The sequence below is a fragment of the Anas platyrhynchos genome, chromosome 3 (genome assembly GCF_047663525.1).
Source record: "Anas platyrhynchos isolate ZD024472 breed Pekin duck chromosome 3, IASCAAS_PekinDuck_T2T, whole genome shotgun sequence".
In the NCBI taxonomy this organism is placed as follows: Eukaryota; Metazoa; Chordata; class Aves; order Anseriformes; family Anatidae; genus Anas; species Anas platyrhynchos.
The window spans coordinates 10165080-10177876 of record NC_092589.1 but is presented as its reverse complement, the minus strand read 5'-3'; the positions used below and the strand labels follow the sequence as shown (position 1 = coordinate 10177876).

At 40.1% G+C, this 12797-nt stretch overlaps 1 protein-coding gene across 8 annotated transcripts in view; it reads right to left on the bottom strand.

Moving 5' to 3' along the window:
• Positions 1–10527: 10527 nt before the first annotated feature.
• TASP1 (taspase 1) overlaps positions 10528–12797 on the bottom strand; it is an 83497-nt gene continuing 81227 nt past the window's right edge. For 7 of the 8 annotated variants that reach the window (XM_038176956.2, XM_038176958.2, XM_038176955.2 and 4 more), the window contains one exon: positions 10528–12022. In XM_038176956.2, coding sequence (XP_038032884.1) covers positions 11930–12022 — 93 coding nt within the window. In that variant the 3' untranslated portion in view covers positions 10528–11929. The remainder of the gene's footprint in view (positions 12023–12797) is intronic. The other variant, XR_005264513.2, reaches the window with a different exon arrangement.

Here is a 12797-nt window from a genome sequence, read left to right as displayed (position 1 = left end):
GTTAGACTTAAGCCTTTCTGAGAGGCATTTATAGTTTTGCAACATCACATAGTCCAATGCAAACTCCCGCTGAAGTCACACACAATCACACACAGAATCACAGAATTGAAGGGGTTGGAAGGGACCTCAAAAGATCATTGGGTCCAACCCCCCTGCCAAAGCAGGTTCCTTAGAGCAGGCTCACTAGCTAAGAAGTTAAACTCAAAACTGGGAGTGGAGACAGAAGAGTGACTTTTGTTTTTTGTTCCATGGAAGCAATCTATCTTGCATTATGTCAGCTCTGGGCCAGGCTTCAGTCTCCGAAGGACAATCACAACTGGAGATAGGCAAACAAACTGCACAGTTTTGGTTTGTTTTTTCCTTTTAAGTATAATTTTTCATCTGTGTAACTAGACCAGTTCCTTCACAAATGAGCCCGGATGATATTGCATGCTACATGTGGTAGCATGAGAAACAAAATGTTTGTACTTATCTAGCTGGCAGATTTATTTGCCCTTCTATGGAGGAAAAAAAAATCTGTCAAAAAAAATAAAAATCAGAATATTTACTCTAATCATAAAAATATCACTTTCTGATACTCTGAACATCTAATGTCCCTTAAAGAAGAAGATATTAAAACAACAACAACACACAAATGAACATGTACAATGAATACAGCCTCATTCTTGTTTTAGGACCATAGGACCAGGCCACATATAAGAAGTGTCAATAGTGAAAATATCCTAAACTTGATGCAAAGCACTACATACTCTGTAAACTTGTTCATACCTATACACTGAAAGCAGCTGGAACAACGAAACGTTTTCAAGAAGGCAAATGAAAGAAGACAACGTTTTCAAGAAGGCAGGTAATTATTTCTTTGAAGCAGAAACTTACATAAACCATACAAGGCGAAACTATTTGCTTGTGAGCATGTTTGTAATCTTAATTTTTAAATGGCTCCAGCTTTGGACAATTACAAGCACCTGAAGCTGCCTCTGTTGATGCCAGCCGTATTCATGCCCAGTGCAAGCTATGCAGCTGCTCAAACACAGCTACAGATTTGAGCCTGGACACACACAGCCACCAGGGAGGTAACTGAATTTACGGGTGCTTGGCATTGGGCTCTAGGTCCTTAACAACAGAAAGAAGGTTGTGTTGAATTTAACCTCCCTAAACTAGCACGGCTTTTGTGTCCGCATGTGGCAGCTCGGGTACTGAAACCGTGTCCCAGTGGCTGTGTCCCTGCCTGTGGTACCCCCCTGTGGCCAGGTCTGACATAGCAACCCCCGCACGCCCAGCTCCCTGCCACCTGCAGCCCCCTCCAGCCCTGCTGCTCACCTCGCCCCACGCTCTCCCTTTGCAGGCTGCTGCTGGCTGCCAGCCCGGCTGCCAGACGGAAAGCGAGGGGCTGAGGACACGAGGCGCCGAGCATCTCCTTCCTCACCTCTGCCCAGATCTGCAAACACACGGTGCAAACCCTCCTGGTTTGGGAGAACGGTGAAGAAGCCCAGGACTGCAAGGATTTTACCCAGCGGGTTTCAGATGCAGGCTGCTGGTGCACCAGGACCTGTGCCCATCATATCTCTTCACAGCCCAAGCAGAAACGCTCCATCTTCTTGCTGCTGGGTTGTTGGTGGGGGGGATTTTTAAAAAAACTTTTTTTTTTTTTTTTTGATAGTGTTTGATATGGCAATGCAATGCCAACAGATGGAGCTGTTCAGAGCAGAGACCACTCGTTTTGGCAGAGCACAGGGGAAGCAGCAGACAAGCATGGAGTTCTAATTATTAAACATAATGAGAGATGAATCATCGCCAAGCAGGAGATATACTCTATTTACTTTGTGAAAGTGAAAAATAAGTCTGTCAACAAAGCTATAGCCCAGGACGGGGAAACCCCAGGATTTCTCCAACTCTGCGTGTGAGTATGTTCTGTCCCAGAAGAGAGGAAGGGCTCATCACACCCCACCAAGCAGAAGGATGGAGCCTCACAGCCTGTGGTTACACAGATCTCAGTGCAGCACTGGCTCAGGACTTTCACACTGAGGACAACCCATACGTGCCTGTGACACTTCCCAACTACACTAGTTCGTAACATGCTCAACATGGGGCATGTTTAAGCATGACAGCAAATCTCCTAAGCCCTTCCTGCACATCCAGCAAGGACATCCTGGGGCTCCCCAGTCCTCCACACCAAGCACAACTTAGAGCACCACCATATGGAGCATCACAAACCTGTGCTGGACTCACATCATCCCTCACAGAGCCTCAAATCAAAAGGCTGAAACCTCCACGGCTCACCAGCAACCAGGGATGTGTTATGTGCTACCAGGAGGACAGGAAAAAGGAAACAGCAAAGAGCAGGTGACCTTTCTTGTATTTGTAATGTGTTTGTATGGCCAGTGATTCTGGGAGCTGCATTGTTTCTCTAGGGAGCAAACTGGGAGGAAAGATCCACTGGAAAGTGTTATTGCACTTTATTCCTGGCAAGACAGGCCACAATAAAATGTCCTTGGTATCTTTAGCACAAAGAACAAGCCATGCAGCCTGTTTGCCAGTGAAATATAAATAACCAGAAAACAGAATGATGAGGAAATGTCAGCTCTCATTTGAAAGACTTTTGCCTTTTTTTTTATTTTTATTTTTTCCTTTGGGGTGGGGTGGGGGGGAGAGAAATGATTTGTTACTAGACAGGGGTCTTCTTTCCAGCCACAGGAGAGATTTTTGTTATATGCCAAAAGCCAGTGTATCTACTTTTATACAATGGATACAGGATTTCTCATGGCAAAATTACCTGAACACCGTATTGTTCTTAGCAAAAGGACTCCATATGTGGCAGTGGACGGACATCTTTCATGGAGAATTTGCAGAGCAGAAAAAATAAACTCCATCAGCCCAGAAAGCAGATACGGCTCCTGCATCATTATCACCAGTTCCCCTGATGCCAGTAGCCTCTAGGGATGCACTGGCTTCTTCAGGTGACATTCAATGTAAACCTTGCACTATGATATTGCGGAGTTGACTTTTTACCAGTTTTGAAAACAATCTGAAAAATAAAAAAGGAAAATAAAGTGGATAAAATAGAAATAAACTTCTGAAACAACCTGACAAGTTCTTAATTGTGAATAAAGATGCCCAAGATCCCCAAGAGACTCATCAATCTCCTCTCAATTCAGGGACTTAATGTAGTTCTTCTGTCTGGCCACATATATTCATTTAACTGGGGAAATTTAATTATTTACCCTCTGTTAATAGTATTGAACTGAGCCAAGTGATGCCACTGGGGGAAGAGAGAAGAAAGAGGAACAGAGAAGAGGGGAGAGAACAGGACATAAAGATGGATGTACATAAAGACAGCATGTTCACATAAAAACCTTATTTACAGGACCATGACGGCCTGAAAACCTGCACCTATCAACCTGCAAACTTCTAAATGAATAGGTAATTGCACTTACTAGCCTGCCTGGCCACTGTTATTGTTAAGAAGGAAAAAAAAAAAAAAAAAGAAGAAAAAATAAAACTTAAAACATTAAAATGTAGTGTATGGAGAATACTCTTTGACACTTAAAATGGTGGATTCAAGGGTTTCCTCAGGCACCGAATCATTCTACTAGGCTCTTGACAGTACTTCAGTGCTAGGACAAGCAACAGCATCACAGCAGTAGAAACAGGCGTTAGCACTCCTAGTAGCAGGCCTGCGGACCATCATGCTCTCACATTCAGGAAACACTCTGAAGAAATTATGACATATCCTCAGGGCAGGGATCAGGCAAAAGCGAGCCTTTTACCTCTTCACGTGTGTCATTTATGAGACTACCTAATATTCCTGTGGCTCATTCTAATGCAGTTGTGTGTAGGGTTAAATTTGACTCTAAGTTTACAAAAAATCAGGAACAGAAGAATGAAGCCCTTGACAGGTACTGCAAGGACAGCAGGACTTGAGAGGTTCCCGCTATCCACAGAAACATATTGCTTACATATTGCTGTGAAACAGAAGAGGACCATCCAAGGATAGTCATGCAATGTTATGTTTGATGTTATTCCTGGTGAAGCAGATTGCAGAACTAAGACCACTGCTGGTCTGGTGAAGCAAAAAATCACCAAAAGTAGGGACAAATGGCTAGAGGGAAGAATGAGATGCCCTGTGCATAAGAAATTCTGTGATTCTGTGATTCTGTGAAAGCAGAGTTACAGGCAGACTCGGAGAACATATGACACTGAGCTGAGTTTTCGGATACTCAGGTTGTACATGGTTTGTATTTGACAGGAGGCGTATCTCACATGAATATGGATGAAAGGCTTATGGTGATTCTTACATGGCCACCCATAGTTCTCATGGTCTGATTAACACAAATTTTCTGCTGATGAGGCAAAGGTTCACAAAAGCTGGACTCTGGAAGTGCCATAGGTGAATCCTAATAGTTACAGGTGCAGTTAAGGCCACAGAGCAGGGTAGAGCACTGAAAATACACCAGCAAAGGACTAGAGTTTGAACTGGGTTGATGAAGAACAGAGGCTACTTTAGTGCTCAAAACCCACCCCATTTCTTCAGACACCTGAACACATTTGGGTGCCACATCTCTGCAGGGTTAGTCTGTACAGACACCCTTATCCAGGTTTGTCGTTTCTACGGAAGTAGAAGCATCTTCATTTTAAATGAGCTTTCATGACTTTAGAGATAGTTAAAGTAAAAATGATTTTATTCTAGCAAAACAAGGAAAGGCATCTTAGTTTAAAAACTGAAAACAAAACAAATAAAAAGAAGGAAGAAAACAGCATTAGCTCATACCTGAACTTATAACTCTGAGTCACAATTTGGCCAAAAAAAAAAGACAGTTTGGATGATTTCTATCCCATGCATATCATTTTTAATAGTGAACTTCATCCTGGGGTTTTGTTTACCATTTATAGAGGGAGTTTCCTTACTTTTGAGTTCTCTTCTAATTGCGGCAACTCCCTGATGTTGGTCAAGGTTCTTGAAACTTACCTGAGAATAACTGTTCTGTGATGTATAAAGCATGCACTCAAAATGGTATTTTTTCTATTCATTTGTCCTTTTCCCTAAGAAATGAACTGGTTTGCAGCTCTCAACTTGTAACATTTTTCAAATCATGTATCATAACACATTTTCTGCTGTGCCTGGCATTGTTTGTCTTTTGGTTTGCTAATTTTCTTTCATAGAAATTACATGACACATTAATACAACAAACATGGGCTTTGAAACCATCTCCCTTCCCTCCTCAAACACACGGTATTAATTTCAAAGGCCATCATGTCACAACGCTGACCGTTAATTACCTCAAGACTTGGCACACTCTTATCTCCCCAGAGGAGTTCACCGCCTTTCAAAAGGACTTGCTTCCAAATTTTAGAAACCATTTCTTCATCAAATTGAGAATTGCACTTAACTAGTCTTGATTCCTGCAAAATTAGAGAAAGAACATGATTTTTATAAACATGTCATTTTTTTTTTCCCAACAAAATCTATGATACGTTGTGGCAGTAGTTCCTGAGATGGACTGGAGCAGAATAAGAACAATATCAAACAAAAAGAATGATCACAGTGAGAGCAATGAAGGGGCAGTTTCATGCTACACCTAATCTGATTTAACATCAGCCAAGAGGGGATATCCCATCCCCTCCATCCCTCTTGCATCCCTGTGCTCCCGTGGTTCCTTTACATTACACCTAACGATCCTGCAGCTGCAGGGCACAAAATTCAGTTCACTGACCCAAAAGAAAAAGCTTTTCACCTATCACAAGAAAAAGCTTATCATCTGCAAAATGGCACTTTAAGATTTGAAGGAATTTCTAGGTGCAACCGTAATTCATCCCTTTGGTGCACAGGTCCCGGCTGGCTGCCAGCCGGTCTCTTACTCCCCCTCCTCAACATGGACAGAAATTAAGATGAAATCAAGAGGGGGAGATCACTTCCCAAGCACCATCACTGGCAAAGCAGGCTTAACTTGGGGAAAAGTAGTTTAATTTATTATTTCCAATTAAAATAAGTTTGGATAGCGTGAAAGGAGCACAAATTAAAAAAACTGTATCTCTAGTCTGTCCACAGGCTGCCAGGCAATGCCTGCCCCATGCCTGGAGCACCTCCTCCCCCTCCTCCTCTCCCCTCAGGGCTGTTCCTCACCCTTTTCCTCTCACCCTTGCTGCCCAGCACCACGCTGCCCTTTCTTCCAGCCCTTTCCCCTCAGGTGCCTCTGAGGAGCCTCCAGAACTTTCTGGAAGCAGCGTGGGGCAGCCCCGGCTCCCTCACAGAGGCCCCGCAGCTCCCCCGCTGCAGCACCTCAATGCCGACACATGACAAGAGAGCTTACTTTTAGCCATGAGAAGTAAAGAAGCACCATGTTCAAACTGTAAAATTCAACTCTGAGTCGAATCTCCTCCGGTCCATGGGCAGCGTGGTCTGGAGACTTGCAGTATGGCACCATAACGTGCAGCTGTATTGGCTGAGGGATACAACACACATTTTAGGGAAACCATTTTAAAGACACGTTTAACAGCATTTCTATTTCTGTGCAGTACACACAGAAGACTTTACAATTCAGGCTGGTGTTGTGATTTATTGATACACAACCCTGAACACAGTGTTTTTTCCACTGCTAGGCTGTATCACGCCAAACGCAAATCCCTGCTAATGTTTGTACTGCAGCACACAGTGTATTCCATCCAATTTCCATACATGCATCCGCAGGGAAACAAGAGCTGTAGAAATTATCACCTTTAGAAAAATTATTTAAATTTTAAAAAGCACTGAAAGTCCTTGGCTAGAGAAGAGCTCCTTTTGGAGCAAAGTCATAGTCTGCTTTCATCAAATTATTTGCACAGGAGAGTCTCCATTTTGATTCTTCCATCTGACTTCTCAATCCCTGCACAACCAACTGATACTCTCAGATAATCCAAAAAATAAGCATCAGCCATCAAAACATCTTGCTCAATCTCATTTCAGAAGTCGCCAGTGTTGACATTAAGGGACTCGTAATGTTTGACTCCTCTAAGAGAAAGACTTCAAAGAGAGATGTCCTGGCTCTGCTGAAGCTGATGGCTGAGCTCCTAGTGACTTCACTGGGGACACGATCTCACTTCAAACATTCGCCTTCATGTAGTACTTTCTGAAAATTGCACTTTAACAACTTTGGAAGATTTTTTTTTTATTTTAGAAAGATGAGTTTAGGCGTTCTCTTTCTGTATTCATATGTGGATATTTACGTCAACGTAACAAGGCATAGTCCATTAAGCAACATTAACCTAAATATCGACTACAATATATTGCGGCTGATTGATAGACTCCAAATGGGATGGTGAGGTAAGCAGCAGGGCTCCTGCTCTGCTAGTCCCCCTGCATGCCTGGCTGACACACACCTGCACAGTGTGCACAGGAACAAACCACAAGTGCCTGAAAGTGCAGAGCATAGCAGAGGTTAACCAGGCAAGAACATGTCACCCACAGTCCTTGGCAGGTTTATACGAACTCCGGGATGAACACTGATACCATAACATCACAGCTGTTTGCTCCCCAGGCTAGTTGGAGCCTGACAGCTTTGACTCATGTACATCCCTAAACTACCCTAGATAGGCTGGTGAATATAGCTCTTGGTGCAAGTTGGTTTGTTCTCAAGCTTCTCAAACGCTGTTTAAGAAATAAGGCGAAGAAGCTGCTTCATATTTTTAGGCTGGATCCTAAGGAAACCAAGCTTACACACTCATGCTGTCTGTTCTGTTTCAGTAATTCCTGCCACCATTAGCCAATTTCTACAAATCTGAAGAGGACCACTTATCTGACAGATAGTCGTTGCCCATGGGAGTGCCTAGGGGTTACAGGCAACCCTTGAGACCAGCAGCCAAGGTATAAGAGACACCTACCCTGTGTCTACACACATGTGCTGCCTCCTGTGCAGCAGATGTGTACAAACACCAGGAACATGAGGGTTAGCTAAAGATATTGCAGTGTGTGGAGACAGAGGAGACGGTGTAGCTGACAGTTCAGTACTGGGATGGGGAACGTGGGAAGAAGAGCAGGATATTACCTTGCAAGAGATACCTTACAGTACTGAAGCAGCGTAGGGCATAGGAAATAAAATAAGTGCATTGCATCGGCAACACGCGAGACTTTTGAGGCAACTGAGGGTATTGTGGTTAAGACAAAAAGCCATAGGAAAGCAGGTCTCATGGCAGCTGTTGCTCATGTGTTCACTAAAGTTTCATTTGGTTTGAGTTCACAGGAGTGCGTATAACAACACAGCCATTTATTGTGTTCTAACCACCATTAAGTGATCCTAATCATTATTATGAGGATTTATTGCCTAGGTTATGTAGAAGATGAATGCTGCATCATTATAAGACCTTAAAACAAAAAAAAAAAAAGTCCTCCTAATCTCTGTGCTATCTTGTAATGGAGTGAATGGTCAAGCACAGGACTAATCTTCCCACACTGCTTTCTGAAAAGAAAAAAAAAGGAAAAAAAAAAAAAAAAAACAGAAAAAAAAAAAAGCCAAAAAAAAAAAAAAAAAAGCTATAGGCTTATTAGGAATTATGGTGGAATGAGAAGTTTTCATTTTCTCAAATGTGTAGATACATGCTCCATAACTTCCTGTCTTTAATTCTGTATCATTCTGCTCAAAACGGAGCTGTAAAGACTGTCCTCTGTGAAATGTTGCACCGGTTTCAACTGTAATACCATAATAAACAATAGTTTGGGCTTCTGCTATTAACCTGAATTTTAGTTAACAATGGCAGTTATCATAGCCTTGCTAATGCCCCTGTTTTGTTTTGTTTTTTTTGTTTGTTTGTTTGTTTGTTTTTTACCAGCTTTGCTTCCTCTTAGGCCTTCTTCTCTTTCTTCCACAAAATGTACTATGTTAACTTTTGCATGGAGAATGGCTGCAGCTTCAGAAAGTCAGGCTCCCTCTTCCTTCCCATTCAAATCACCTGAATTTCATGCCCTTTCCATAGATTAATTCACAAGCAGAGAAGCAAAGTCTTTGTACCTACAGAATACACAACATGGAATTCAAATCACCTCTGAACTTTACTTTGAGAGGCTATTACAAGCTTCTAGCAGTGAAATTTCTTATGGTAGATGATTGACTACACTGGCACCAACCTGTCTGCTACAAAATAACCTAGGACATGTAATTGTGTGTTTGAGTATAAAAAAATCAGTATTCAAATTGTTTGTATTTATATGCATTTCATTTGGTTACCCTTCCTTTATAATTTTAGCAAGCTATTGCTGTCAACTGTATAATTTATTCTTGGACTGTATCTGCTTATGCCAGTGGCAATGGTTACTCATCGCAAACAGATCACTTCATTGCAAAGTGTATCTGTCGTCTTCACCACTTACTTTTCATAAGCCCTTTTCAAGTCCAAAATAGACCTAGCAGCAGAATTAGACCCGCAATTAAAGCTGTGTAAGATCTTTCATTGGCTTAAGTGGGAGTAGGATGATAGGAAGTTGTGCTCCTGCCAGGCTTCATGATTATTGATACAGAAATGCAAACGTGCTAACAGTTTGCTTCTTATGAGTACCTTAGGTAGAAAGTCAACTCTGTACCTGGTTTGTACTCCATACCTTGCTTGTGATTCTCAGGATAACTTTTTTTTTTTTTTTTCCTTTTTCCTATATTCAGACTGAATGGGGAAAAGTTGGATAATGAAAAGAGACACTGTCCAAGTTCAAACAATAATTCCTACAATAGCTTCATGAAGAAACATGACTTTTTTGACAAATACTACTTATGAAGTAATTGATTGGAGTACTACTTACACATGGAAGCAAAGGAGAAGCAAAACGTCATTTGACACTTGGGTTATGATTTGTATATACACGTATGTATATACACACACACAAAAATAAGATTTTGAGACAGCATATGGGAAAAAATCATAAGCTGGAATACAGATCTCCATAGAGAGAAATTAAGGAAGTGAGTGGAAGAAAGAACCTGCCATTTTACAAGCCCTTTGCCATGCTTATTCCATGAAAGAGTGAATTTATACAAATGTTTCTATGAAGGCAACACTGAAAAGCATGTTTTTTGAATGGAAGGTTAACACTGTTACTTTTCCAAATACTTTTCCAAAGAAAATGTGGTTTTCAAATTTGGGTACTTGCAAACCCATAAGAATTATTTATGTCTTTCACTCACTACATAGTACAGCACCCATACAGTCACTTACTGTTGTATTTTAGAGAAATTTTACTGTCTCTGACAACTCAGCTTCTTTGTTAGAACATTTCTGAAGTGTTGTACCCTTCACTGCCACAGTCTCTGCTAGTGCAAATCAGTGTAGCTCTACTTCACTTCATCAGACTAGAATAAGTATATCCTCTGAGATGCAGACTGATGTGCATTCCACTTTTTGTTTTTGCAACCTGAAAAGCCTGCTTCATATTTTTTGCAGGAATTTATAGAAATATCTTCAACTACAGAATGACATCGATGTCACAATAAAAATAAAAAATAATAAATAAAGAAATGCAAAAAATGACAGTACCTCAATGTATTATTTAACATAAAAATGAAAACGAACTCTGGGTATTAAAAAAAATTTATTAAGATTTTTATCCATGAAAGATTGGTACTACAATCAATGTAACCATTTAATCAATCAAGTATGTCTGTTATGGGCAGGCACAACATTACAAAAGAGGCAAGTACAATGCCCGATTAAGCAAATACAGTCTGAATATCTATTCATCCACTATTTCTGAAAACAGAATTATCAAATATCCACCAGGGAAAAAGATGAACTAATTTAGTTTCTCTTTGGCATACTTATCAGGACAATGAATTAATTACAAAAGTATTCTATTGCTGCCAGTGCTGTGAAGAAAAAAGTACTGAATGGAAGATTGTATGTCAGAACTCACTTTTAGGACTCAGGCGTCTGGCTAACGTATCAGAACTGGTGACAAAAGACAGTTCAGCTGCCAATGCTTCACGAGGCAGACAAGGATTACATTGTTTTATACTGCAGTTTTGTTGAAGGTATAAAAAAGAATTACAGTAAATTTATGCACAGTACATACAAATTACACACAGTTATATAAATACCCATGCTGTGGCTGGACTTTAGGAAGTTGCTTTATCGATAAGAAAGCTAGTATCAGACCTCCCAACATCCATTCAATACACATTGCACTTCGCATCCAGTAATATGTTCATTTCTGTACCTCTCTCAAAAATAGATTTAAAACAGAAGCGAAGAATAATATTGAATCTTTCCATAAACTTTGTTTTCTTATTTACATTGTAATATTCCATTATACATAAAGACTGCATTACGATACATTATCTTTATATAGCTTTTTGTAATACATACAGCTTGAAGCTATTAACATCTTAGTTTGGGAACAGAGATATGACCTATAAGATTATTTAAAACAAATTTAGCTTTAATTCTGCTTTAGTTTGTTTCACTGAAACCACTCTTTGACAAAAAAATTCCTCCTTATTGGGGAGGAAAAAAACAACCCATGTTTAAACCATCACTGGATTTCCTTAAACCACTGAGAAACTTAGAAACCATAATCATTTTTGCATAATTATACAGCCACTTCAAAGGCCTGTTACTTTTAAATTTAGAACATGAATGACAATTGTGACCACATCTTTAAATTAATTTTTTTTTGAACTTTCAGATATTTTTCAAACATAAAACAATGAAAACACAATCATTAATCATACATAATCTTTGTACAACTGGGAAGAGCTCCTATTTTATTAGGGAAAAAATGAACATGCACACACCCCCATTCACAGAGTGAGAACATAAACTACAGCAGCACTTGTCTCAAGTTATGGTGCACATGGTTGCAATACGTGGTGTAAAACAGGAGTAGAATTTCCAACATCTGTTAAAACACAAAAAAAACCCCTTATTGTACAAAAAGTCATTCACATTCTTTGCAATGAAGTGAGGAATCAGCTGTTTAGCTTTCTGGACTCTCCAGTCGGCAAACCCCTCCTTCTATTGCCACGGACTGTCCTGCCACGGCTCCAGGAGGAAGTCTTGAAATGTGAGTCTGTGGAAAAGCCAAGAGAGTGTTATCAAATAGGAAGAGAGGCAAAGTTATACAGGACACAGAGCAAGGTTGTAAATATCAAACAATTAATCTGTTTAATTACTGCAGTCTGAAGGGCGAATTGCAAAGCAACTTCAAAAGTTATAAACAACTTAGATTCTTTTTTATTTTGTTTGTGCTAATGTTTAACACATGAAGAGAAGGACCATGACAGATGTGTAGAAAAGGTAAACTGGATACCCCAGTCCACTGAGAATAGAAGAAAAGATAATTCATCATAAAAAGAAAAGAAAAATAACTGTGGTCTTCCATGGTTTATTAGCTTATTCCTTATGAAGATTCAAAGAAATTTAGTACTGCATACAGAAATATGCTTTACAGAAGCCCAAGACACAATAAAATATTTGACAGAGATACACTTGCACCTTAGAGCATAAGCCAAGTGCAATGATGAAAACGAAAAAAAAATATCTCTGTATAAAATACCTACTGGTCCCCCTAAAACACAAACAAACAAACAAACAAACAAACACAAAAGCCTCCTCTAGAGTGTTTGCTGTCCATTGTCAAATAAAAGGACACAAAGAGCAATGTGGCTCTGTCAACAAACATCTTTCTATGGAGAAGTTTTAAGTTTTAAAAGCAGTTCTTTAGATGGTTCTGTAATATTTCAGCAAAAAACCGGGCATACATGCATGTGCATATAGCAATTTAGCTTACAACACTGCTGTAATTCAGTGACACTAAAAATCTGTTAAAAATCCTTTCTATTCTG